Below are 25,587 nucleotides of genomic sequence, written 5' to 3' on the forward strand. Positions count from 1 at the left end.
CTAAAAGTTTCGAATTTGTTCAAAAGGATCTCATTTAATAGATCTTGGCAACCTGTGATTTTTTACTTTACTCATGTATGTAAAGTTACAGGAAGAAGATTACAGAAACATTATGTTACTAGCAATAATAGGAAAAACTGGGCAAGAGCGTGTCGTACACTTTGTCGGCGTGACTGATATGTATATTCATGATAAATTACAGCTTTCTAGTACTAACGGTCTCTGAGCTTACCCGCAGGCAGACAGACGGACAGACATGGAGAGAAACTATAAGGGTTCCTAGTATTATTTTGTCCAATAAGGTGCTAATACACACACACACACACACACACACACACATCACACCTGTATGCCAAATGGGTAGGCAGAGCACACGAAACGTTACCACTTCGGAGCCACTTTTAGCAATTCTAGGTTTAATGTTTGACAAAAAACGGTACAATAGTGACAGGTTGCTAGCCTGTCGCCTGCGGTATACCTTAACCTATATCCTTTGTCGCCTCTTACGACATACACGGAAGAAATGGAGAGGTGTAATTTTAGAATACACTCCACGGGTAATAATAATGAAATCTTAGATATATACACCAAGTGGAACTAACGATAAAGTTTTCGCAACGCGTTTGACACCGATTTCAAAATGGCCGGTCATGTGCATTGCCCCAAAGGAGTCTACGGCATAAACTTAAATGAAACTCGAAAGTAACTAACTAAAAGTTGCAGTTTCGTAGCTGTTGTGTTTCACCGTCTGGGCCTTAGACAATAGGGCCTCAGTTTGTGCGTTTGCCCCGCTAATGTAGCCCCTAGCACCGCGCGGGGCCTCTTCAAAAGGGCCCGCATCTATAATTCACTCCTCAACCTTTCTGACTTAAGTTAAGGCGCTAATGCCGTAGTTAAGCACCGACGAGTGATCCCAGAATTACAGCGACGATACGAAAAAGCTAAAGCTCACTACCGATCAAGTTCGCCTAAATGAATGTACCCTTTACACCGTATCATACGGCCAAGGACTTTAATTCATGAGCAAACATGGGACCTTTTCAAACGAAAAGTTGTTAACTAGCTAATAAATTTTCTTACACTAACCTCTCCTGATAATAACGAACATAACAAAACAATAATTATTCGATTCGGTGCCGTCGTTCGGAAGTTATGCGCGTACATACATTTCGGTACTTATTATTATTATTATTGCTAGCCTATTCTGTCCCACTGCTGAGCAAAGGCCTCCCCCCAATACTTCCACTGCTCTCTGTCCCCTGCATACAAGGGCCAGTCCTTCAAGAAGATGTCCAGTTCATCCCGCCATCGCCGTCTAGGTCTGCTAGGTCGCCTTTTCGAGTTGGTGGGCATCCACTCGGTGGTTATCTTGGCCCTTGTTTCGGTACTTAATTCATTTTTATTTATATAGATAGATTAGATTAGATTAATTTATTACGTTTTGAAAAAAAATACATTATAAACACAATGTCAGTTAATTACAAGAAATTCACAAAAGGATCGTCAAATGTATACAAAAAAATAAATCTTATTACAATAAATTGCCAGCCAGAATTAAAAAAAAATTAGAATGTCAAATTAGAATTCAATTCAATAATAATAATTAAAAACAAAAGAAGAATATACTTAAATCTAAGTCTAATTTATGCAATAGGAACAATCAATCAAACGAACAATAAAATATAATTATTTGTAAATGTCAAAAAAACAATAAAATTAAATAAAAAAATTAAAATTCACTTCACAAAACTGTGAAAAATTGCAACAAAACAAAAACAAGAGTGCAAAACAAGGTACATAAAACAAAAATGAAATGCATATATGATGTCAACATAAAATCTCACTGTACTCTTTAAAAGAGTACAATGACTTGTCTAGAAGAAGAAGATAGAAGAGAAGATAGAAGATGAGATTCGAAGAAAAGATTCATTTACTTAGGTCAAACATTTGCCAAGCAATTATTCCTTGAATTTTCTTTTAAGAAGAAGACTAAGAAAAACTTTTATTTATAGCAGCAATAACACATTATAAAGGAGAGAAAAATACAAACAAAAATAAATTAATTCTTTTAAACTAAACTCCTTCCAACGACTTGAGATTTAAGGAATTTCTTTGTTCCAGTTACAGATTTTTTAGGATGAAGCTGGAAGAGCGTAACTTATTAGAGTTGTGAGTTGCGTTTTTTCTTTTCGGTCGCGTAATTTATATATAAGCTGCATTTAGTTTTATACTAAAGTCTAGTTTGTGCCACACGGCGACTCAAAATGTGTTGTACAGTCAGCAACAAAGATATGAATACGGCCAGTGCCAAAAATATGTATACAGTAGTTTATTTCCTGAAAATTAAGGTAGGTAGTGTATTCATATTTTTGTTGCTGACTGTACACAAATAAGACTTGTCAAACAAAAATTAATTCATCATCAACAATATCATTAGGACGTCCATGGTCGGACATGGGGGTGCGCATTCTATCACATAACATTTTAAGTCCTATTATATATTATATATGATGATTGTCATTTATACTATTTTACATCATAACGATCACTCTTCATATTTTTATTAATACTAACGATCGAAACTCAAATGAAATCATACACCTTGTTCATATTAATATTGGTTTTCATATATTTTCTTATGCTAACGATTTAAACTCCTAATCATTCTAATTCATAACGCCAATATTCATTTCTGAATCATTATGAGTTCCGATGTAAGTAATAAAAATGTATGAACAAAAAAAGTACGAGGAAAAAAATTATGAAGAGTGATTATTATGGATACATATGGGTAGTAAAATAAAAAATAGGAATAAGAATTTTATGAGAGTCAATACGGACCCCTGACATGGGCCTCTCCCATAGGCCTCCAGCTGCTTCGGTTGGAAGCGGTCCGCATCTACCGCGAACCCCCAGCTTTAACCAGGTTATCCGTCCGTCCCCTTGGTGGACGTCCTACGCTGCGCTTGCCGATCCGCGGTCAAAAATTACTCGACCGAAAATATGCGACTTACAACTCGAAAAATTACGCCCGTATTTTTTCAGTCGTTTACAATTGTATTTACACTAGCTTTCGAAAGCCGTAACAGTAAACAGTACGTGTACTCGTAGAGGGTACATTAGTCATACAATTCCCAAAAGGACTCGAACCTACAACGTCACGGGGAACATCCGCCGGGATTGCTTTAACATTTTGAAAATAATATACGAAAAGGTAAAAGATACAGCGAGTATCAATTACGCTAAAAACAGCATCCGTAAAATATACTTTTTACGCGCTTTTATACATATAATATAAGCAGGGGTCGGACAAAAAGTGCGGATGACGTAAAAATGACGTAATCTTGCACACAAGATGATGTTTTTATTTAAACTTCCGTGTGACATGTAGTAACAAAGTAGCATTAATGAAGTAACAAAATAATCGTAAATAAATCAATGGAATTCAGTGAATAAAATAAATTTCATATCGTTTAATAAAGAGGTTGATAAATGATAATTGTTTATGAAAATCGAAATAGTTATTTGTGTCACAAGGGAGCAAAATGGTGTATTTACGGCGAGAGCGTACATTGAATCCAGAATGTAGCGAAGGATTCTGCAATAGAATCCAGAGCGTAGCGAGGGATTCTAAAGTAGAATCCTGAGCGTAATGAGGGATTCAAGTGTTAACGCCCAAAATGAAAAAATTTGTTCCCGAGTGGCTCATACAACTTTTCACACCGAGCATTAAGGAACTTGAAATAAAATAACTCTAAATATTATTAAAGAACAACCAGCATAGAAAAGGGCGTGGCTTTACAATTATTATTATCAACTTCAAAAAATTACATTTGCAATAAAAGACTTAGAAAAGCCTTGAACAGAAAAGTTGCACTTCGCTCCCTCTCGTCAGGGAGGAAAAGTTACTTTTCTGCAGGAGAGGTGTGAAAATACTATTTGAAATCAACCTGTAAGTGGTTTGACGTCATCGGCACTTTTTCTCCGACGCCTGTAGATCAGTAACAAGTTGGTGTCTATAATGTACTCATGTCAGCCTTTTAGCAGCACATTTAACTCGGCTATAAATGGCACGTGACTTAACCCCGACACGGACTTGACCAGTTTTCCACACGAAGCTTCCGTGTGGTGTGAAATATGGGCTTTTCATGAAATAAAATGCACGATAACACCGAATAAGGCAATAAAATATTATCGTTAAATTTCCTACCTTGCGCGTACCACAATTTTGTACGAAAAGAAACAAGCTCTCAAGCCAAAGGCTTTTACAACCTTTTGCAATACGATCTATATCAAAAGCCAGCCGTGGCGCAAGAAGGGCGTAAGCGCCAATTTATTTACTGCAGTCAATTCTTTGTTCTCTGTAGAGTATTAAATTCATTTTAGTAACATGAAAATTGACAAGTGATCATGCGGTTTACTCGTACGCATTAAGGTCTAGTTTGGCTTGGACGGATGGCTCCAGAAGAATTTCTCGATACACGCTTATTTAGATTAGTATTATAAAGAAAATTACGTAGCATTTTGACAACCGGATAGCCAAGTGGTTAGAGAACTACGAAGCTTGAGGTCCCGGGTTATTCCCGGTCGGGGCAGGTATTTGTATGAAAAATGCGAATATTTGTTTTCGACTCTTGGGTGTTTAATATGTATATTTAAGTGTGTAAAGCTACTGTTACACATGCTAGTTACTAGCACGAAAGCATGCTACTATTAAGCAAATGCTACCTACTAGCATGTGTGTATAGTACGCGTGCTACTATTAAACGTAGGTACTGGTACCTACTTTCGCATGTGTAAGGCGGCCTTATCTATCTTATATGTATTTTTGCAGGTAGTAGGACCTTGTGCAAGGTCCGCCCGGATTGCTACCACCATCTTGCTCGCTAATCCTGCCGTGAAGCAGCAGTGCTTGCACTGTTGTGTTTCGGCGTGGAGAGTAAGACAGCCGGTGAAATTACTGGCACTTAAGGTATTCCATCTTAGGCCTCTAGGTTGGCATAGCATCTGCAATCCCCTGGTGTTACAGATGTTTATGGGCGGTGGTGATCTCTTACCATCAGGAGACCCACTTGCTCGTTTGCCATCCAGTAGATAAAAAAAAACTATTAAAGTAGTTTATCCGCTGCTTAGTAGGGATGGGCCGAATATTCGTTTTATATTCGGTATTCGGCAGATATACCGAGCCGAATATTCGTATTCGGCCGAATGTTCGGCTAAATCACCGAATGTTCGGCAAAGTATGCATAGCCATGTATGAGTTGAGTGTTAAATGTGTTATTTTTATGGGGTACAGTGAGGCTTTATGTTTTGATTGACACTGTAGCTTTATTTCCAATAACAGCAGATAAAAAAATGGTTATAAATGAAAATCAAAATATAAGTAAGATCTTTACAATAAAATAATATGTTAATTAATCGGTCAGGTCTTTATTGTGAGAAATTAAGCAAGTTTTTTTGTTATAATCAAGAGTTGAATTAAATTTTAAAATGTTTAATTGTGAGTTAAAATTACATTCCATTTAAAAAATTAAAAAATTCTAGTTTCTACTTAGGTATATTAATTATGCCGAATATTCGGTTCGGTAAAAGTTTTGCCGAACATTCGGTCGAATTAGTATTCGGTGAAACCCATGATCGGCGCATCTCTAATGGTTAGGTTAGGTTAGGTTAGGTTAGGTACCCATAACATATGCTTTGTTTACTTTGGGACTGGGTCAATTGGTGTCAAGTGCCCTGTGACTATATTTATTTTAATAGTCTTTACGAGCGGATTCGCACGCTTAAAGCATAAAGCCGAGTTTAGACTTGCAAGAAAAATCGTGCAAGTTGCATTACATTACATTGCGAGGCCGTAAAGCCAACGAGTTTGTAGTGGTCAATCGAGCGCCGCAGTGTAATGCAACTTGCACGATTTTTCTTGCAAGTCTAAACTCGGCTTTAGATACAGCAGTTCAATTAAAATCGTGGTCTTTATGCCGTTGCATTACAAACAACAGCGCCATTCATGATTCCAAACCCAGCGGACGTGATTTCCAGATTTAAAGTTTAAGCCTATTCTGTGGGAATATCGGGATAAAAAGTAGCTCATGTATTATTCCAGATTTCCAGCCCAGCTATGTAATTTCGCACATAAACTCCGAAAACTCAGAGGTGCGAGCCGGGGTTTGAACAGGTCAAACCGCTAGGCCACCAGTACCCTTAGTGTTTTTGATTACAAAATACATCTCGATCGTGTTCGCGTTAAAATCTCAATTTGTATGGAAACATGAACATCGCAAACGTGTTTCCATACAAATTGAGATTTTAACGCGAACGCGATCGAGACGTATTGTGTAACCGAAACTTACACTAAGGGCACATGTCTCACCGCCAGCGAGGAAGCGATTGGCAATCGACTATTTTCTCGCTCAAGAAACGAACAAAAGATATAAGATCCTGTGTGAGTAAAAGAGACACATATATTAATAGTTGATCGCTGGCGGTTCACACTCTCGGCGAGAACTCGCTCTTACATCTTTTGTCGCAGCGACAAGAGCTATAAAACTCGCTGAGCTATAGATACTCGCTCAGCGATGTCAGCTTGGCGGCCGCCCCGCACGAGCGAGTCGAGTGGAGCGAATAATCGCCCGTAGCACACGAACACTCGCTCGCTCGCTTCTCGCTGCTCGCCCACTCGTTTCTAGTTACTCGCTCTACTCGCTTCTCGCTCATCGTCGGCGGTGGGACAAGTGCCTGAAGGTAGGGTTTTTTTTTAGCGCCCTATTTCACAAAAATAGTCTGGCAGTTGAATGAAAATTCCAGGACTTTACTGAATAATTTATACCCGTTACAATATGCAGAGGTTCCCAAACAAAAACTGTATAAGTTATGGCCCCGCGGCCCGCGCCCTATCTCCGCATTCCTCCGCGTGCCAGCACCGATGCGGAGTCACGTGCCTCCCGCATTACTGCACCAGCAGGGCTACTATGAAACTAAACTCGAAGTTCGTATCGTACTGTCCCTCTCGCTCTCGTATTAAACAGTATAAGTGTCAGAGGGACCGCATGACACACGAACTTCGAGTTTCGAGTTTTGCAGGGCTACTAGGAAATTCGGAAATCGAAGTCCGTCGTCCGTCCCTCTCACTCTCCTATCTATATCTATCTATATATGGTTAGGGTTTATTAAAACAAAATTGCATAATGCCTTAATTAACTAATTTGACTAAATTTCAAATGGCCATGATCCCATAATGCCTAAATATCAAATTGACGCATTATTAAAATGAACGAAAGTCGTAATGACTTTGACCGAAAACGTCAAATTCCCGAAATGACTAAATATTCATATAATGTACATTTCTTTCCAACACCGGAAAGGCAAAATGTCACAGTCTCAAAATATCTAAAAAAATACAAGCTTTTATCTAGTTAAACTGTCATGATAACTGTCTGGGGGTGTGTAGGTATAACCTTTTAATATTTAGGTATTTTGGGATTTGGTTGTTTTGCGATGAAGTTGTTGTGATTTTTAGTTATTATGAGACAATGACATTTTAAAATTCAGTCGTATTAAAAATCCGGTGTTTTCAGAAACAATATAGGTATTTTGGGGTTCAGCCATTTTGACACCGAATTATTTTGAGTAAGTTGGTAATAGGGTATAACGAGATCAAGGTAAAATGAGACATATAAAATTATATATATAAGGCAAACCTGACTCACTGGGTTATATATCAACGCACAGTCCAAACCGCTGGGCCTAAAACTTGAAATTAGGTACAGGGGTTCCTTTTATAATGTAAGTGAGCACTAAGCAAGGATTTTTAAAAATTCAACCCCTAAGGGGGTGAAATAGGGGGCTGAAGTTTATATGGAATTTTCTCATTTCTGAACTTAGAAGTCTGAAAATAGGTACATAAGCTCGATTACAATTAAACATGACCTGTGTAGGTAAAATTAATAAAAAAAACCCTTAAGGAGTAAAATGTGGGGGGTGGGGGTAAAGTCTGGACTTAGCAGTATGAAAATTGGTATACTTACCGGAAGCACACGAATGGATGTTTTATATGTATTTAAGTATGTTTATCCGTTGCCTAGTATCCATAGTACAAGCTTTGCTTAGTTTGGGACTAGGTCAATTGGTGTCAGGTGTTCCATGATATTTATTTATTTAAATAGACGTTCGGGGAATTAAACAGCCTAAAAGTAATGGCCGCTGACAGCATACTTTGTGTCTGTTCCCAACATTCAACCAAACAAATACGTTATATATAGTGATGTATGATGCATGAAGTCATATCGAATTCAATATTGCGGATACGAAATAAAACGCATAAAAATGAAATATACATTTTATACAGCGCCGTCTTCCTATCGTGTTTGTTTTGTTATCTTATCGACGTCTCTTTCTCCGGTGTTCTTAGTAGAACACGAATGAAAGAACAACATAACTCTTTCCCTCGTTTTAAGCTTGTGTTAAAAATAACTAGGGTAGAATAACAATAAGATGGCGGGGCGATCGGAGGCTGTATCGTCTAACGTCTCCGACGCTTGCGATCGCAATAAAATGACTTTTTTATTTATTCTACTGGATGGCAAACGAGCAAGTGGGTCTCCTGATGGTAAGAGATCACCACCGCCCATAAACATCTGCATCTCCAGGGGTATTGCAGATGCGTTGCCAATCTAGAGGCCTAAGATGGGATACCTCAAGTGCAAGTAATTTCACCGGCTGTCTTACTCTCCACGCCGGAACACAACAGTGCAAGCACTGCTGCTTCACGGCAGGATTAGCGAGCAAGATGGTGGAAGCAATCCGAGCGGACTTTGCACAAGGTCCTACCACCTGCAAAATTGCACCGTAGGATCTTTTAGGGAAGGCTTGAGTGAGAAGAATGTGGCTTGCACCTTCTCCTTAAATATTTGAGAACATTCCTTTGTTTAATATGCTTATATATTATATGTATTATGGTCATATATATAGTAGTTTATTTATTTATATTGTAGTTTATGTATTATATTGTTTAAAGCACTGTATAGTAGCTTCCATTATTTTAACTCTTAAACTCACCCTTTGTCGGACCCTAACGTATTGCTCCTCTCCTCTCATCCACTCAAAGGTTGACTGGTAGAGATCCCTTAAAGGGATAAGTCCGCCTTTGTACAAGTATCTTAAAGTTTGTCAGTTGTATTTTGTTAATTTTCTTTTGTACAATAAAGAGTTTACATACATACATACATTGCACCTGCAAGATTGTAACTCGAAATTGTCAAAAAGTGAGTTACGATGATGTTCCTTGCAGGTGTCGATATTCGTCAATCCGATCCGAAGTGAATAACAAATAGATAATGGACTGAACTGACGCCAAAATTAACGTGTAACCTGAGTCTACGTAGAATAAATCGACCTCTGGCGACGTTACGTCGCCGTTATTTTCCTGCCAATAGTTATTCTGGCTGCAACCGCCATCCATGTCAGTGGAAGCCGAGTCATTAATAGCGGTAGTCTTTTACAATTGTTACCTTCGATTGGACACTTTCAATTCTGTTCAGGATTAAGTTTACACCGGTCAGCCTTCCCATGTTTGTATTTACAGAAACCTCGCTTCGCTGAGCTGTTAAATCTTATAGACCTTAAAACTCACGCGCGGTTGCTGAACTAAAGGACAGAACTAGTTAAGTCAACGCTTTCATTGTCACCTGACTTCCACAGGTGCCACCGACGCACATGTGCGTTCAAAATGTATGAATAATTATGACAGCGGCACTGGGCGAAGTTCCGAAAACGCATATGTGCGTCGGTGGCAGTGAATGCGTTAAATCCAATTAAATAAATCGCTCACTTTTCACCAATAATGTGCGAGGACGTGTTGCGGTCGCGAGGGATGTTTTTTTCGAAAATACAAACTGAGACATGGATGCATAGAAAAACCAGAAAAGAGACCAGCACTGGGAATCGAACCCAGTTCCTCAGCAATCCGTGCTGCGTGCTGTAACCCCTACACCACTGCTGGACAGGAATCTGAACACGAATTTTTCCTATGCATACATATCTCACGTTGCTTATTTCTACTTTGCTACTTAAGCAGCAGCACTAGCGACATCTATGTTTCGTCGACAGATGTCACATTTTTTCGGAACTAACCCCTCACCCAGACAAGAGATGTCGCTACTAAGCAATCAAATTATGATTGGTTTTTAGGAGTCTTTTTGTAATTTTTTATTTCAACTCCAAATTTGTTACTTTTACGGGTATTCCGTGAAACCATATTGAAAACACAAACTGAGACATGGATGCACAGAAAAACCAGAAAAAGAGAGCAGCACTGGGAATCGAACCCAGGTCCTCAGCAATCCGTGCTGCGTGCTATAACCCCTACACCACTGCTGGATAGGAATCTAGACACGATTTTTTCCTAAGCATACATATCTCAGGTTGCTTATTTTTCACTAACGAGAAGCTCTTCATTTACACATCCTGGCACAGCACATCTCTGGTGGAAACAGCTGAGCGGAGCGAGGGGAGGTAAATGAAGCGTTTCTGGTCAATGAAAAACATATTCCTCGCAACACTTCCTCGCACATCTCTGGTGGAAACGCTGCTTAAAGACCGAGCGGAAAAAAACCTACTGTGGTTAATTGCTATGTTACTGTGGAACAAAGTTCTGATGAAAGCCCGCCAGCCATGGCCATGGAAGCATTATAGAAAACAATGAGCAATCGCAATTAAAACCGTGAACTTACCGGAGCGAAAAACGTACATTTCTATGCAACTCTCCGTCTACGTAGGGTTTGAACTGGCGCAAATGTACAAACAAGATGGTTCTACCCCCTTTCCTTTTTAAGCAGTGGGCTTTTTATAAGCTTTTATAATTCTTATATTCTTATATATGTAGTCATAGAAACAGTATCAATTTTAAGAACGGTGTTATTTGTCATTTAAATGCTTCGAAATTGCAAGCGCTTCTTGAGATACTCCATTTATTTCGGAGCGGCCCAGGTGATCAAAAGTCAAAGTCAAAATATCTTTATTCAATTTAGATTATAACAAGCACTTACGAATGTCAATGTAGTGGTAGTGTGTAGGACAAACACCCGCAAGGGATCCTGCTTCATAGGTAAACGGGGCATAATATATTGTAGAACATACAATTTTCAAGGGGGGGGAGGCAGCTGCCCTCAACTGCCCCCCCTGCGTACGCCCATGGACCACCGTTTCGGAAAAACCTCTGTTGAGAAGCATCCGGCAAGAAACCCAACGAGGTATTTTTTTAACAGATTTACAATATTATTAAATGATGTCTATATACATCACAAGTATTTAACACAACTTTATTTTTAACGCAAAAATATCGATACAAAACTTAAATAGAGTGCGTGTTCCGAATATTTATGACCACCTTGGCTGCTCCGAAATATTTGGTGGCGACTGTACAAGGATAATTGTACCTGTATTGAGGTATTGTAAGCACCTGTTTCTACTTAATTGTTTTCATTTATACAAACATTGCCGGTGGTAGGACCTCGTGCAAGGTCCGCCCGGATTGCTACCACCATCTTGCTCGCTAATCCTGCCGTGAAGCAGCAGTGCTTGCACTGTTGTGTTTCGGCGTGGAGAGTAAGACAGCCGGTGTAATTACTGGCACTTGAGGTATCCCATCTTAGGCCTGTAGGTTGGCAACGCATCTGCAATACCCTGGTCTGCAATACCACTTGCTCGTTTGCCATCCAGTCGAATAAAACAAAACTTATTACAATAAATTCATAGACACGTCGGCCGCATTCGGAAGTAGTCGTGTGTTTCGATTTTTAACCCCCGACGCAAAAGAGGGGTGTTATAAGTTTGACCGCTATGTGTGTCTGACACAGACACAGACTGTCTTCCTGTGGCACCGTAGCTCTTAAACGGGTGGACCGATTTGAATGCGGTTTTTTATTTGAAAGCAGGTTTCTTAGACATGTTTTATCAAAATTGGTTTAGCCGTTTTTGAGATATTGAACTTCGAAGTGTCAAAGTCGATGGTTTTCCAACTTTTCGTTGGTTAGGTTAGGTTATTCACGATGGGAACGGTTTATTCACACAGCTGATATGATTACGCTAATGTAAAAGTCAATAAAAAAACCCGCATTCAAATAGGTCCACCCGTTTAAGAGCTACGGTGCCACAGACAGACACACAGACACACATAGCGGTCAAACTTATAACACCCCTCTTTTTCGTCGGGGGTTAATAAAAGAAACAATAACTACCTACATCCTAATCGTTGATTTTTTCAAATAACGAATATTGATTTAAGCGGCAATCACAATGAGTCGTTCGCCGCATGCTGCTTGCTGCAAAGTGTAAAGAACACGGTAGTCGGCCGCATTCGGCGAGCGACATCTGCCACCGCCTAAATATGGCCGCCGCAGTAGACGGACAGACTAAGGCAGTTGTCTCACCGCCAGCGAGGAAACGATTGGCTATCGACTATTTTCTCGCTCAAGAAACGAACAAAATATATAAGATCCTGTGTGAGTAAAAAAGACACATATATTAATAGTTGATCGCTGGCAGTTCACAGTGCCGGCGAGAACTCGCGCTTACATCTTTTGTCGCAGCGACAAGAGCTATAAAACTCGCTGAGCTATAGATACTCGCTCAGCGATGTCAGCTTGGCGGCCGCCCCGCACGAGCGAGTCGAGTGGAGCGAGTAATCGCCCGTCGCACGCGAACACTCGCTTACAGCCGAGCGACAAAACTATACTCGCTTCTCGCTGCTCGCCCACTAGTTACTCGCTCTACTCGCTTCTCGCTCATCGTCGGCGGTGGGACAAGTGCCTAATGTAAAGGCGACGGTCGTTCGCCGCGGTAGTTTGAAACAAATTCGGCGACCGCATTAGGTGAACGACGCAGTGTAATTGCCACTTAACAGTGGAAACTTCGCAATTATTTGTCCCAAATCAGCAAGACAATCGTGAAGTTATACCTACACCAAATTTATCTGTCGTTATATAATAACCACAGTCGTCGACTGAGTCGCGGCCGCAATACAACAACTGATTGTTTAATAGACTAAGTTTAGTATTGACATACTCCGGCCGCGTCATGTCAATTAATAATTTTGAATCACAGAGTAATTGCAAATTGCGTTCTTCCGCACCCAATCAGGCCGCGTAGTGGACGTAGCGGAGCGGGGAGCGTGTTCTCTGCTGGCCACTCTTTACCGGCCTGGTTTTTAACGCATTCACTGCCGCCGACGCACATATGCGTTTTCGGAACTTCGCCCAGTGCCGCTGTCATAATTATTCATACATTTTGAACGCACATGTGCGTCGGCGGCACCTGTGTGTAAGTCAGTGAATCCGTTAAGCAAAATTTCTATTCGCGTTTTTGTCCAAATGTAATCGACACAGAAACATAAGGCTTAGGTTACGTTAAGTTTGCATCGGCCCGAAGGGTCAAAACCACACAAAAGCTGTTCATAAATCTTTTTTTTTTTTTTTTTATTTGACTGGATGGCAAACGAGCAAATGCGTCTCCTGATGGTAAGAGAACACCACCGCCCATAAACATTTGCAACACCAGGGGTATTGCAGACGCGTTGCCAACCTAGAGGCCTAAGATGGGATACCTCACGTGCCAGTAATTTCACCGGCTGTCTTACACTCCACGCCGAAACACAACAGTGCAAGCACTGCTGCTTCACGGCAGGATTAGCGAGCAAGATGGTGGTAGCAATCCGGGCGGACCTTGCACAAGGTCCTACCACCTGCAAAATGTCTTCTAAAAAAAATAATCTGTTTCTAAAATCGCGAATGGAAAATTGCCTACTAGCAAAAATAACGAATTTGGGGAAACGATCTAACCAGGCTTTTGAACGCTACCTGCGCAAGAGGGGTCTTATAAGTTTGACAGCAATGTCGGTCGCGTATTAGCGCAGCTCTCAAACGAATCCACCGATTTCTATGCGGTTTTTTTCACTCGAAAGTGAGTTTCTTTGCGGTGGTCTAATAAAAATTGCTTCAGCTGTTTTTGAGAAAGTGAACTTTGAAATGACAATGTGGGGGTCAACTTTTTTAAGTTGGTTTGGTTATATGAAAAGGGTAAGTGGTTAACAAGCTTCGTATTAAACACTCTGGGAGTGAGCGGATTCCGAAGTTAGGAGCGCAAGGCCTGCAGGGCTACTAAGAAATTCGAAAATAGCAGTTCGTATCTTGCCGTCCCGCTGACGCCTATATCATTTAATACGAGTGAGAGGGACGGTACGATACGAACTTCGATTTTCGAATTTCGTCGTAGTCCCAGAGTGGGACGGCAACACAATTAGTTCAAGTTAGATTGGCTCCGTCCGCGCATCCCCATGCGGCCTCCGCCATCATGGCAGGGGAGCTTGCAGTCGACTTGGATACATAAATGATTTTTCTCAAAAATGTCCGTAAAAGTTGTCATTATTCTTTACATATCAGAAAGTGAAGTGCATATTTTATGGTCAGCGACAAATTAAAAAGTTGAAAAGATTGCAGGCGCGCTAGCTCGACAATAATGAATTAGCGCGCCTGCAATCAGTCACAACTTTTTTTAAAAGTTAAAAAGGCCATGGAAATGTTGGCACAAGTCGTATACGGCCAAATCTAATGGGCGGTATCAGATATTTTGTTGGAACTTCGGACTTTTTTTATTGGGTCTGAAACAGCTTGTGGTGTTTTCGGTGGAAAAATACACCTGCAATTTATTATTAATAAAAATAGGCGGGAAAGCATAAGAAAAATAATTGGAATAAAATTAAATTTTATTATATATTTTGAGAAAAAGTTCATTCTATTTCAGAATTATTCACCATTTTTGAGAAAAGCTTTATATTAGTCTCGGCTGGAATAGCAATTGCTGGCTTCGTTTTAGACTCGCAAGCTACTCATACTCAGCCAGCAATTGGCTACTTCCAGCCACGACAATAATCTACTATAAAAATAAACGTACGTGTGGTAAACGGCATGAAAGTAGAACCATAAATTATATTATCTAGGTATTCTTTTTCTCATATTTGTCTCAAACGAGCAAGTGGGAAATATGATTTTACTTCCGAACCGTCTTAGTAGACCAAATCATTGCCAATCTCTAGTGTAGTATCAATCTAAGTGAAAATAAATGCATGCTCTATTTTTTTAAACATTTATTTAACAAAAAAGTTATTTTTTTACTTTTTGAATACCTACCTAAGTATTATGATAAACAAAAAAACTTTCAAGTCGATCCCATTAACCGTTGAGGAGTTCCGTCCTGCTGAGACGATCCTGGCCGGACCACCAGATTAACATAAATATGTCAAATTTTCTAGTCAATCCGACCACTGGAAATGGGTCAAATTCAACTTGAAAGATTTGACCCGTACATACATACACACATGAAGCCGTGGTGGCCTAGTGGTTTGACCTATCGCCTCTCAAGCAGAGGGTCGTGGGTTCAAACCCCGGCTTGCACCTCTGAGTTTTTCGAAATTCATGTGCGGAATTACATTTGAAATTTACCACGAGCTTTGCGGTGAAGGAAAACATCGTGAGGAAACCTGCTCACCCCCGCGAAGCAATTCATGGTGCGTGTGAAGTTCCCAATCCGCACTGGGCCCGCGTGGGAACTATGGCCCTAGCCCTCTTGTTCTGAGAGGAGGCCTGTGCCCAGCAGTGGGACGTATATAGGCTGGGATGATGACATACACACATACAAACATACATACATTGCCAGTTAAACAAAAGCTTGTAATATATATGCGACCTCTATGTAAAACATCATAATCATGCAATATGGATGCCACTGAAAACCAGCGTTGCGGCTTGCCACAACAAGACGCTGAGTGGCGCCCAAATTATTTGCATCGTATGTTACTCGTATTTAGTAAAATAAGTATATGATGATTTTTTTCTTTTTTTTTTATGTAGCCTGTATTATGTCCCACTGCTGGGCAAAGGCCTCCCCTTTTCTCCGCCACTCTTCCCTGTCCTAGGCATGCACCTGCCAATCGAGCTGAAAAGCGCTCAGGTCGTCCCGCCATCTCCTCTTGGGTCTGCCTCTGCTCCTATGCCCATCCCTCGGATCCCATTCGGTTACGATCCGTGCCCATCGGTCCGGGTGCATGCGGCAGACATGTCCGGCCCAGTCCCACTTCAGCTTGATATGATGTTCATTTTCATTATTTTATTCCTTCTTTTGTACCTTTCAGCTAGTGTGTGTTCCAGTGTGTGTTGCCAGTGATGACATACGGATCTGAGACGTGGGCGCTAACGATGGGCCTCATGAGAAAACTCAAAGTCACTCAGAGGGCTATGCTCGGGGTTTCTCTGCGGGATAGAATTAGAAATGATGATATCCGCAGTAGAACTAAGGTTACCGACATAGCCCGAAGAATTGCGAAACTGAAGTGGCAGTGGGCGGGGAACATCACTCGCAGGACTGATGGCCGATGGGGTCAGAAGGTTCTCGAATGGCGTCCGCGGACCGGGAGACGAGCTGTCGGTAGGCCTCCAACGAGATGGAGCGACGACCTGGTTAAGATCGCGGGATCGCGGTGGATGCGGAAAGCACAAGACCGGTCTGAGTGGAGAGCCTTGGGGGAGGCCTATGTCCAGCAGTGGACGTCTTTCGGCTGACATGATGATGATGATGGTATCTTTCAGCGTATCGAATATGTGTAAATAAATCCTCTTTCTCTCAAATAATATACAGCGTGTTTTTTTGATACTACCTCAAACTTTAAGGGCAGTTAGTGAAGACCCTAATAATCACACTTTATTATGTTTTAGTAAAAAATGTAGATTTATTATTTTTCTTACAAAATTAATTAGCACGCAATGTATCACCACATGATACTATACTTTGTTTTTATTCAAAACGTCGCACTTGTTGACTTGACAGCTGATACAATGATGCTCGAAAAAAAATCAAACATTAATTACGCTCTGGTGGTTAATTTTAAATTAACAATTTGTTTTGATATGGGCTCGCAGCACTTGAATCTTCGTCTGGTTACAGTTTGTGGTAGTATCAAAAATACGCGCTGTATAGAAATATTTTTGACACACGCGCCCTTGCTATACCTATATTCCTGCAATTAGATAATCTGCGGCGCGGTTCGAGTTCACGACTCGTGACGAGCGGAACAGCTTGTCCCAGATGTAGGTACCGTAAACTGCTTCAACTTTGCCCTCTGGCCCCAACATTGCCTGATTCGATTTAGAGCCGATAACTTAGCACCCTTAATTTAGGTTTTAAAACTTTTATCCCCCCGTAATAATAATCTCCGTGTAGATAAAAGTTTAAAACCAAGTGCTAAGTCATCGACTCTTAATCAACTCAGGCAATGTTCCCCAACAAAGGCAAAGTTGAAGCAGTTTGCGGTACCCCTAGTTGAACCCCAGAAGTACCAGCGTTTCTAGTGTTATAAGTTTAGCTATCCTGATTGATAATTCTTTTTCTAAGTTTATTGTTTCAACTTGATACGATTGGACAACAAGGTAATCTTATTGGCCGCCACACCACTGCTTAAAGAACGGTGACGGTACGGAATCGCAGTGACGCATTGTATGCGTACCGTTTTTAATGCATGCTCTCTTAACGGTGCGGAATTGCACTATTGGTAGAGGGTATGCGGTAAAAAACTGACGTTTACGGCACGTCACTGCGATTCCGCACCGTTGCGTATTTTGAGCAGCGGTGTGGAGGGCATGCGACAAAAACGGTGCGCATACGATGCGTCACTGCGATTCTGTACCGACTTCGTTTTTTAAGCAGCAGTGTGACCGTTCCTTAATATAGCGGAACCCTAAGGCAGTTGTCTCACCGCCGGCGAGGAAACGATTGGCTATCGACTATTTTGTCGCTCAAGAAACGAACAAAAGATATAAGATCCTGTGTGAGTAAAAGAGACAAATATATTAATACTTGATCGCTGGCTGTTCACACTGTCGGCGAGAACTCGCTCTTACATCTTTTGCCGCAGCGACAAGAGCTATAAAACTCGCTGAGCTATAGATACTCGCTCAGCGATGTAAGCTTGGCGGCCGCCCCGCACGAGCGAGTCGAGTGGAGCGAGTAATCGCCCGTCGCACGCGAACACTCGCTTACAGCCGAGCGACAAAACTACACTCGCTTCTCGCTGCTCGCCCACTCGTTTCTAGTTACTCGCTCTACTCGCTTCTCGCTCATCGTCGGCGGTGGGACAAGTGCTTAAGTCTAAGACTAATAATTAATAGACGATGATGATCACGAAACTTGTTAAAGGACCTTCGTCATTATAGTTTTCATTTCATCAAAGTACATTATGCGGCCCGAGCCCGCCCCAGGTGGTCAATATAAATTGCAATAGAAATTTAAATAATGCTCCCCCCTTAATGCTAATACGTAACCCTCCTATGGGTTACCGGGCCACCAACTTATCAATTCCGGTGGTTGAATCCAGAGCTAAACCAACAGAATGCGGAATCACACGGGTCGTTTCACAGTGACGCCGCTATCGGCGGCAAAGTTAAGTTTGCTGGGATAAACTATCCCGAAAGTACTTCTCCTTTCATAATGGCTGGGACATTTTGATTCTGACATTTTCACATCTTTAGGTTGTTAATCGTTGCTCTCCAGTGGGAATAATCTTCATTATGAGCCGTGAGTCACCGGTACGAAACTGAACTTTAGCAAATTAAACGCAAACGAAAATTGGCCGAAGAACTAAGTCATCGACATATATGTAGGTTGAAAAACATGCAAGTGGAAGTGGGAAGATAGAAGAACAATCTGCAACAAATGCAGGTGGTAGGGCCTTGTGCAAGGTCCGCCCGGATTGCTACCACCATCTTGTTCGCTAATCCTGCCGTGAAGCAGCAGTGCTTGTACTGTTGTGTTTCAGCGTGGAGAGTAAGACAGCCGGTGAAATTACTGGCACGTGAGGTATCCCATCTTAGACCTCTAGGTTGGCAACGCGTCTGCAATAACCCTGGTGTTGCAGATGTTTATGGGCGGTGGTGATCACTTACCATCAGGAGACCCACTTGCTCGTTTGCCATCCAGTCGTATAAAAAAAACTGATAATCATTGGGAGAGAAAAGTTTTCGAGTGGCGACCTACGGGAGACGAAGCGTTAGCAGGTCAGGTGGACCGTTTTTGCTACTAATGTTACGTTGACATACCTACATCCCCGATACATCTGCACAAAGAAATGTTACAGAAATTTACTAAGAAAAGGTCTCTCTGGTAAATGATTCAGTTTCCTCGACTCGACTGCACTTTGCGAGTGCTTAGAGCAAACAAGTCTGAAGCAGTTAATCAAGTATCGCACTGCACTGCCGTTTGCAGTTTCCTGCATTTCTAAAGTCTCAAACTTCCCCGCGAGCAATAATTCAAGTGCGCTTTTTCTTTTGCCCGCGGAAATTCCTAACCCCTAGCACCGGTCCAAAAAGGCGGATGGCATAAAGCATGGCCACGGCGCCCGGCAAAAAACGTTTAACGTCCCTAAATATGTTGGAAATTGCTCTGTAATGATACCTTTGTGTGCGCACAAAGGCTGTCGCAGACCGGCCCGTAATCAGCCCCTGCCTTGCGACGTTCAGAATCTACCCCCGTGCAGTTTTTTTTTTAAATTTCCACTCGTCCGCTTTGGGCTGGGGAGTGAAAATCCCTTTAATTATAGACGCTGTGCCATAGAAGCTGCTAGCTAACAGATGCGACAATCTTTTGAATGCCGCTGTTTTCAACCAACACCCTACGGACCTCCAAAATCATCATCACCATCACGAGATAATACAGGGATTGCTGGGTCAGTAATTGACAAGATTTAATTTTTTTAACCCCTGTAAATTACTACAGGAATCGAAAAAGTTTTGCCTCCTGAACGTGGGAGAATATTTATTAAAATTTATTTCTCCATATAAAAAAAAAAAACATAAAACTGAAAAAATATATCTGAATTTACCAACACTACCACAGAGTAGATATGTTTCCTTTGCCTTTTTCACCAGAAAAAGGAGCCGTCCTAATTTTGACAACGTCTACGTCAGATTTACGTGATCTTTTTTTTTAATAGACTAGACAAAAAAAATACAAACATTGGAACATAGAACCTCCTTCTTTTTTGAAGTCGATTAAAACGTAATGGATCTATTGTGTGGTAGTTTCGGAGTTATTATGCCCTTTTAGAATAAGCACATCTTAATTTTTTTTTAATAAATGAATTAATAATCGTTGCGAAATTTTAATAATATCAGCGTGAAAAGAGAAAGCTCTTTTCAAACAGAATACAGAGAACGAATCAAATTATAGTCTTAGAAATATGAAATCTTGTCAATTACTTAATATTATGTGCTTCTATGTACCTTACCCTCCCAACTTTGGCGGCTGGCATACACGGCAAAATTTCGCAACGTTTTTTCCAAACAGTATTTTAATTATATCACTATCCCAGCCTGTTTACATCCCCCAGCAGGGCACAGCAGGCCTCACAGAACAAGAGGGCTTGGGCCGTATGTACTTCCCATGCGGGCCCAATGCGGGTTGGGAGCTTCACACACAGTTGAATTTGTGTGCACGATGTTTTACTTCACCGTGAAGCCCATAGTAAAAAACAACTCAGAGGTGCGAGCCTAGAATTGAACCCACGACCACTAGAGAGGCCATAGGGCAAACTATTAGACTACTACGGCTTTCTGTACTCCGACCTGGATCGTCTTGGTAACATGGAAAATAAGTTACCTAAGGATAAGCACCTTGGGTGAAAATGCAAAGTCAAGAAAACCTGCTTTCAAATAAAAAAAACACGATACCACAGACAGATACATAGACACAAAGACACACAGGCACACGTAGCGATCAAATTTATAACACCCCCTCTTTTTGTGTCGGGGGTTAAAATTACAGTCAACCAGAAACATTGCATTAAAAATATTTTTAACCCCCGACGCAAAAAGAGGGGTGTTTATAAGTTTGACCGCTATGCGTGTCTGTCTGTATGTCTGTTTATGGCATGATAGCTCTTAAGCGGGTGGACCGATTTTAATGCGGTGTTTTTTATTTGAAACCAGGTTTTCTAGCGATGGTTCTTAGATATGCTGTATCAAAATCAGTTCAGCCGTTTTTGAGATATTGCACTTTGAAGTGAAAAAGTTTTTGTTGGTTAGGTTAGTTTTTCAACAAAAAATATTAGCTCGGAGCTTCATGTCATTTTATCTCGCCTGACTTTTTTCTCATCATCGTCATCATATCGGCCGTAGGACGTCCATTGTTGCACATAGACCTCCCCCATAGACCTCCAGTTGCTTCGGTTGGCAGCGGCCTGCATCCATCTTGAACCCGCAGCTTTAACCAGGTCATCCGTCCATCTCATTGGTGGATGTCCCACGCTGCGCTTGCCGATCCGCGGTGTACGTTTCTGTACTCCTCACACAATATTAGTTGCATCATCATCATGTCAGCCGAAAGACGTCCACTGCTGGACATAGGCCTCCCCCAAGGCTCTCCACTCAGACCGGTCTTGTGCTTTCCGCATCCACCGCGATCCCGCGATCTTAACCAGGTCCCACCATTATTCCTGCGAGCAATGTGCCCCGCCCACTGCCACTTCAGTTTCGCAATTCTTCGGGCTATGTCGATAACCTTAGTTCTACTGCGGATATCATCATTTCTGATTCTATCCCGCAGAGAAACCCCGAGCACCCCTCCCCCCGAGGACCCTAGTTCTATGCTTGATCCTAATTCGTCTTACATCGTCGGTCGCTAGCAAACAACACCACTCGGCACGTGTCGTCGACATTTATAAAACGCGAGGGGTAAAAATTGAACCATTTGAACCCCTAAGGGGGCACGCGTTTTTCCCGAACCCCCGCCTTTGTGGCTATCAGTTATTACATCTAGAAGACAGCAATTTGCGGCGGCAAAGATCAAAGGGCTTGCTGGCTCAGCGCCGCTTCGATTGTGCCGGTCGGACGACGCCAAAGGACTTTAGCGATAACCGTTTTAATTTGCAGTCTAATTGACAGTTTCTCTGAGTCCGATGCGAATTTTACAAACGCTGGTGTGTTAATGTGGGGGTCGTTTAATATTTTCGAGGAAAATATTTTTTCTGCAATGATTCTTAATTCGACGAATGAGTTTTTTGAAACTGCATGTAACGTCCATTAATTTCACCGGGCAACCGACCGTTTTTTTTGCCGGACTTGCGGTGTTGTGTGGCTTACAATGTGTGTACATGGACCGGATACTTGTCCGACTTAGCCTTTTTTTCGCCGGTCTTACGTCCGGCGAAACAACGGATATCTACAAGCGGCCTAAGTACTTCAGGATTGTTATAAAACTAACCCTATAGGTTTATACATACCACAGAATAAGTAATAGTTTATAAAGAATAGTCCTGTTATATGTACCTATCCTGAATAGTGTACAGTTTCAGAAAAACGTTCGTCCATGTGCATCGTGGGGAAATAAATCTTTTTGGGGAAAAAAATCGGCGGAAACACAGGGTCCCTAATGTGGGTCATGTTTTAGTATTAGGATTCCATTTTGACATAACATCGACTTTCCGAAATACACTTCGCATAGCAGGTAACAAAGAAACATTTTTAACCGAAAGTTTTTTTTTCAAAACAACCGGATTCGATTCCCGTTCCGAGTACATTTTTTTTTAAATGAATGCAGAGTTTTTCTTGTCACTAAAATCGATGACAGGTTCCTAAAAACAGATCTTCGTAAGTCTTATAGTTTAAAACTTTCCCATACTGACCGATCTAAATGTGCCACCGTGTATGGAGATGGTGTGATGACCGAAAGAAGAAGGAGAACCCTAGAGCGGTAAAAGTACATTTGTCGAATGTACTTTTATTTTGTCGTGGACTCCGTTTAACGACTGTGCTCATCTAATTTTTACGATCCATGTACTTAATGGACCTCCGGGGCTATGGCCTCGTTGGGCGCCGGCGCAAATAATGTGTCGTACACAGAGTGCTTAATCCTTTTTCGTCGTGTTTTCTCGGAAACGTTCGTATTTTTAACCCCCCATGCAAAAAGAGGGGTGTTATAAGTTTTACCGCTATGCGTGTCTGTGTGTGTGTCTGTCTGTCTGTGGCACCGTAGCTCTTAAACGGGTGGTCCGATTTGGATGCCGTTTTTTTATTGAAAGAAGGTTTTCTAGCGATGGTTCTTAGACATGTTTTAACAAAATCGGTTCAGCCATTTTTGAGATATTGAACTTTGAAGTGACAAAGTCGGAGGTTTTCCAACATTTTGTTGGTAAGGTTATTCAAGCTACTTCAGCTTCAGTCAGTACTGTTGTGATTTTTAAAAATTGATAAGTATTTTTCACGTTATTTTAAGTTCGTGAGGTAAAATAGTATTTCAACTGATAACAGAATGTCACGTGGTCTCATTTAAATTAATGTTTCTAATTTTAGGCAGTTGTCTCACCGCCGGCGAGGAAACGATTGGCTATAGACTATTTTCTCGCTCAAGAAACGAACAAAAGATATAAGATCCTGTGTGAGTAAAAGAGACATATATATTAATATTTGATCGCTGGCGGTTCACACTGCCGGCGAGAACTCGCTTTTACATCTTTTGTCGCACTAGAACTATAAAACTCGCTGAGCGCTGTTAGCTTGGCGGCCGCCCGGCTCGAGTGAGTGGAGCGAGTAATCGCCCGTCGTGCTCGAACACTCGCTTTTCACTGCTCGCCCACTCGTTTCTAGTTACTCGCTCTGCTCGCTTCTCGCTCATCGTCGGCGGTGGGACAAGTGCCTTAGATGGGTACCGGTTCCATTAGCTAATTAGTAAAGTTATTATTTTATTTGGTATTTTTTTTAGTAATTTAATAGAATAGTAGAATTCATAATAAAGATGTTAATCAAATAAAAAGGTATTGTATTGACTATAGGAGTCATAGCGGTGACTGTACAGTACAGTGGTGGGGAAAAGTAGTTATAATAAGGAAAAATAGTGTTCCGAGGTTAGTTAATACTTAATTGTGTTAACAAGTGTTCAGAAAAAATAAAACATTGTAACTAGAGTTTAAAGCGAAAAATTTATTAATATCCCTGTAATTTGTCCTATTCAAAATGTATTTAGTATTAATAATTGCAATTTAATTCATTAAAACAATGTCAACTTTATAAAAACGTATTATCAAAGCATAGATTACTTGTTAAAAAATATTTTTTTATTTAATAACATCATTTCTAAAAATCCCGACACTTGCCAAGTCCGGCCGCAATCCTGGCAAAGGGCCAAAAATTCTGACATGTCAGGACAGAATTTGTCCTCCTGACGTAAGACCTATTCGGGAGCCTTAATTACTATTACGTTTATTTGGTAATCACTGACCTGACGTTCTCGTAGCGTTGGATGTATATCTTGTGGAACTGCTCCTGGCGCGGCTGGCTCGCGATATCCGCCTTCATCTCCATCGCAACGTGGCGCGGCAGCACTGACAGCAGCAGCCGCTCCTGCGAAGAAAAAAGACAGTGAGCTAGCGTAGAGTGGAGTTGTGGAGCAGTGACGGATACAAGCGACCGCGTCCGACGACAGAGAGATAGCAGCCAGCACGACCCACTGCTTGTGGAGCAGTGACGGATACAAGCGACCGCGTCCGACGACAGAGAGATAGCGGCCAGCACGACCCACTGCTTGTGGAGCAGTGACGGATACAAGCGACCGCGTCCGACGACAGAGAGATAGCGGCCAGCACGACCCACTGTTTGTGGAGCAGTGACGGATACAAGCGACCGCGTCCGACGACAGAGAGATAGCAGCCAGCACGACCCACTGTTTGTGGAGCAGTGACGGATACAAGCGACCGCGTCCGACGACAGAGAGATAGCGGCCAGCACGACCCACTGCTTGTGGAGCAGTGACGGATACAAGCGACCGCGTCCAACGACAGAGAGATAGCAGCCAGCACGACCCACTGTTTGTGGAGCAGTCACGGATACAAGCGACCGCGTCCGACGACAGAGAGATAGCAGCCAGCACGACCCACTGCTTGTGGAGCAGTGACGGATACAAGCGACCGCGTCCGACGACAGAGAGATAGCAGCCAGCACGAGCCACTGCTTGTGGAGCAGTGACGGATACAAGCGACCGCGTCCGACGACAGAGAGATAGCAGCCAGCACGACCCACTGTTTGTGGAGCAGTCACGGATACAAGCGACCGCGTCCGACGACAGAGAGATAGCAGCCAGCACGACCCACTGCTTGTGGAGCAGTGACGGATATTAGCGACCGCGTCCAACGACAGAGAGATAGCAGCCAGCACGACCCACTGTTTGTGGAGCAGTCACGGATACAAGCGACCGCGTCCGACGACAGAGAGATAGCAGCCAGCACGACCCACTGCTTGTGGAGCAGTGACGGATACAAGCGACCGCGTCCGACGACAGAGAGATAGCAGCCAGCACGACCCACTGCTTGTGGAGCAGTGACGGATACAAGCGACCGCGTCCGACGACAGAGAGATAGCGGCCAGCACGACCCACTGTTTGTGGAGCAGTGACGGATACAAGCGACCACGTCCGACGACAGAGAGATAGCAGCCAGCACGACCCACTGCTTGTGGAGCAGTGACGGATACAAGCGACCGCGTCCAACGGCAGAGAGATAGC

The 25,587-nt window shown here is 42.1% G+C and overlaps 1 protein-coding gene across 2 annotated transcripts in view; it reads right to left on the bottom strand.

The window, feature by feature from the left end:
• LOC141437812 (adenylate cyclase type 5-like) overlaps nucleotides 1–25,587 on the bottom strand; it is a 167,748-nt gene that overhangs the window by 84,083 nt on the left and 58,078 nt on the right. For both annotated transcript variants that reach the window (XR_012452427.1, XM_074101337.1), the window contains exon 7: nucleotides 24,310–24,431. Coding sequence is in view for 1 of the 2 variants with exons in the window: in XM_074101337.1 (XP_073957438.1) it covers nucleotides 24,310–24,431 (122 nt within the window). In the remaining variant the exon portion in view is untranslated. The remainder of the gene's footprint in view (nucleotides 1–24,309; nucleotides 24,432–25,587) is intronic.

This window comes from Choristoneura fumiferana, chromosome Z (assembly GCF_025370935.1).
Source record: "Choristoneura fumiferana chromosome Z, NRCan_CFum_1, whole genome shotgun sequence".
Taxonomy (NCBI): domain Eukaryota; kingdom Metazoa; phylum Arthropoda; class Insecta; order Lepidoptera; family Tortricidae; genus Choristoneura; species Choristoneura fumiferana.